Below are 1491 nucleotides of genomic sequence, written 5' to 3'. Positions count from 1 at the left end.
AAGCCCAGGGAGAGGGTTCCCTGCACAAAACTTGGCAGGATGCAGGGTACTGTGGGTCAGGAATGAGAGGCAGCAGTGGGGCTGCAGGGGCTGTGGCTTGGGAGTGAGGAACAGACACACAGACAACATCCAGCTGGTAAGTGAAGGGGAAGGGGTGGGAAGAGAGAAGAGGGGCAAGGTCGGGGGCAGATCGAGGCCCCCACAGTGAGGGAGGGAGTAGGGAAGGAGCAGGGGCTGGGGTGAATGGGGTCCTGGGGCCAAGGCAGGTCATCCAGAGGTGCAGGGGAAGGGGGTGCAGCTCTCCTCAGCTGCATGCTTCCCCAGGGGAGGCATGTGCCCCCTATGGGGCAGAGGTGAGTTGCCTGCTGCTGACTGGGGCTCTGCACCATGCTGCCTTTGCTCCAGGAGCTCAGCTGTGCAATGTCAGTGTGCTTCCTGCTCGGGGGGCAGCAATGGTGTCACAAGGCTGAGCTCCAAGGCAGCAATGCACAGAGCTCTAGCCCAGTGGGCAGCCCACCTGTCCTGCGAGGAGCACATGCCTCCCCTGGGAGTGAATGCAGTTGCAGGCAGCTGCCCCCCCCCCCCCGGATGAGCAACTTGCAGAGCACAGAGAGCGCCATTCACCCCAGCCCCTGCCCCTGGGAGCCACCCTCTGGCTACGTAGTGTGTCCCCTGTCCACACAGCAGATGGCAGGCACACCTGGCATTGCACAGCTCCCAGGGCAAGGCAGCAGGGTGCAGAGCCCCAGCCCACAGCGTGGGCAGCCTGCCTCTGCCCCACACACATCTGGAGGGCACGTGCTCCCCTCCCCCCATCCTCCCCAGGGGTGTGCGCTACAGCAGGGAGCCACACTCTTAACCCTCCCCCCCCACCAATGGTCTGGATGAGCTGCCTGCCACACAACTTGACCCAGCCCCAGGGCCCCATTCACCCCTGACCCACTCCCCCACTGTGGGGGCCTCAATCTGCCTCCTCCCAACCCTTCTGTTTCCCCCCCCCCAACCCCTTTCCCTCCACAGGCTTACCAGCTGGGTGCTCTCTACATGTGCCAGAAGGAAAGTCCTGAGATGTGAGTATTGTATCCTGAGATTGTGAATTAGGGTTAATTTGATTTGGAAATTGGGAGTCTCACAACTTGAGAGAGTTGGCATTACTACTGATTCATGACTAAGTCTTCATCCCCGCATGCTAGGGTTACATGATCTAGGCCTTCGACCTCCCTTTTCCAGTGGGTGTTTGGTTTCAGACTGGTCCAGAGTATGCAGCAGCACAAATTGAAAACATGTTAAACCAGTTTGTTATTTTTAGGTGTGCACATTGCTTAGCTCCTCGGCCATCTGATCCTTTTGCTCACTTCTGTCAAGAATGTGGTTCACCTGTCCCACCTGTGCCAGGACATCGCCTCCCACCCCCTGAAGGAGCTCAGGTTAGTAAAAACAGCTGTGAATACCAACTCCATTTTTTTTTTTTTTTTTTTAAAAAAAAAACAG

At 57.6% G+C, this 1491-nt stretch overlaps 1 protein-coding gene across 1 annotated transcript in view; it reads left to right on the top strand.

Annotated features, from left to right (window-relative positions):
* Nucleotides 1-1491, top strand: part of DZANK1 (double zinc ribbon and ankyrin repeat domains 1) — a 47191-nt gene that overhangs the window by 15054 nt on the left and 30646 nt on the right. The window contains exon 8 of the mRNA XM_019544054.1: nucleotides 1310-1427. Within this exon, the coding sequence (XP_019399599.1) occupies nucleotides 1310-1427 (118 nt within the window). The remainder of the gene's footprint in view (nucleotides 1-1309; nucleotides 1428-1491) is intronic.

The sequence above is a fragment of the Crocodylus porosus genome, unplaced genomic scaffold (genome assembly GCF_001723895.1).
Source record: "Crocodylus porosus isolate Cpor-Errol unplaced genomic scaffold, CroPor_comp1, whole genome shotgun sequence".
NCBI classification, from domain to species: domain Eukaryota; kingdom Metazoa; phylum Chordata; order Crocodylia; family Crocodylidae; genus Crocodylus; species Crocodylus porosus.
Note: the sequence above shows the minus strand (reverse complement) of the source record. Positions and strands in the feature narration are given on the sequence as shown.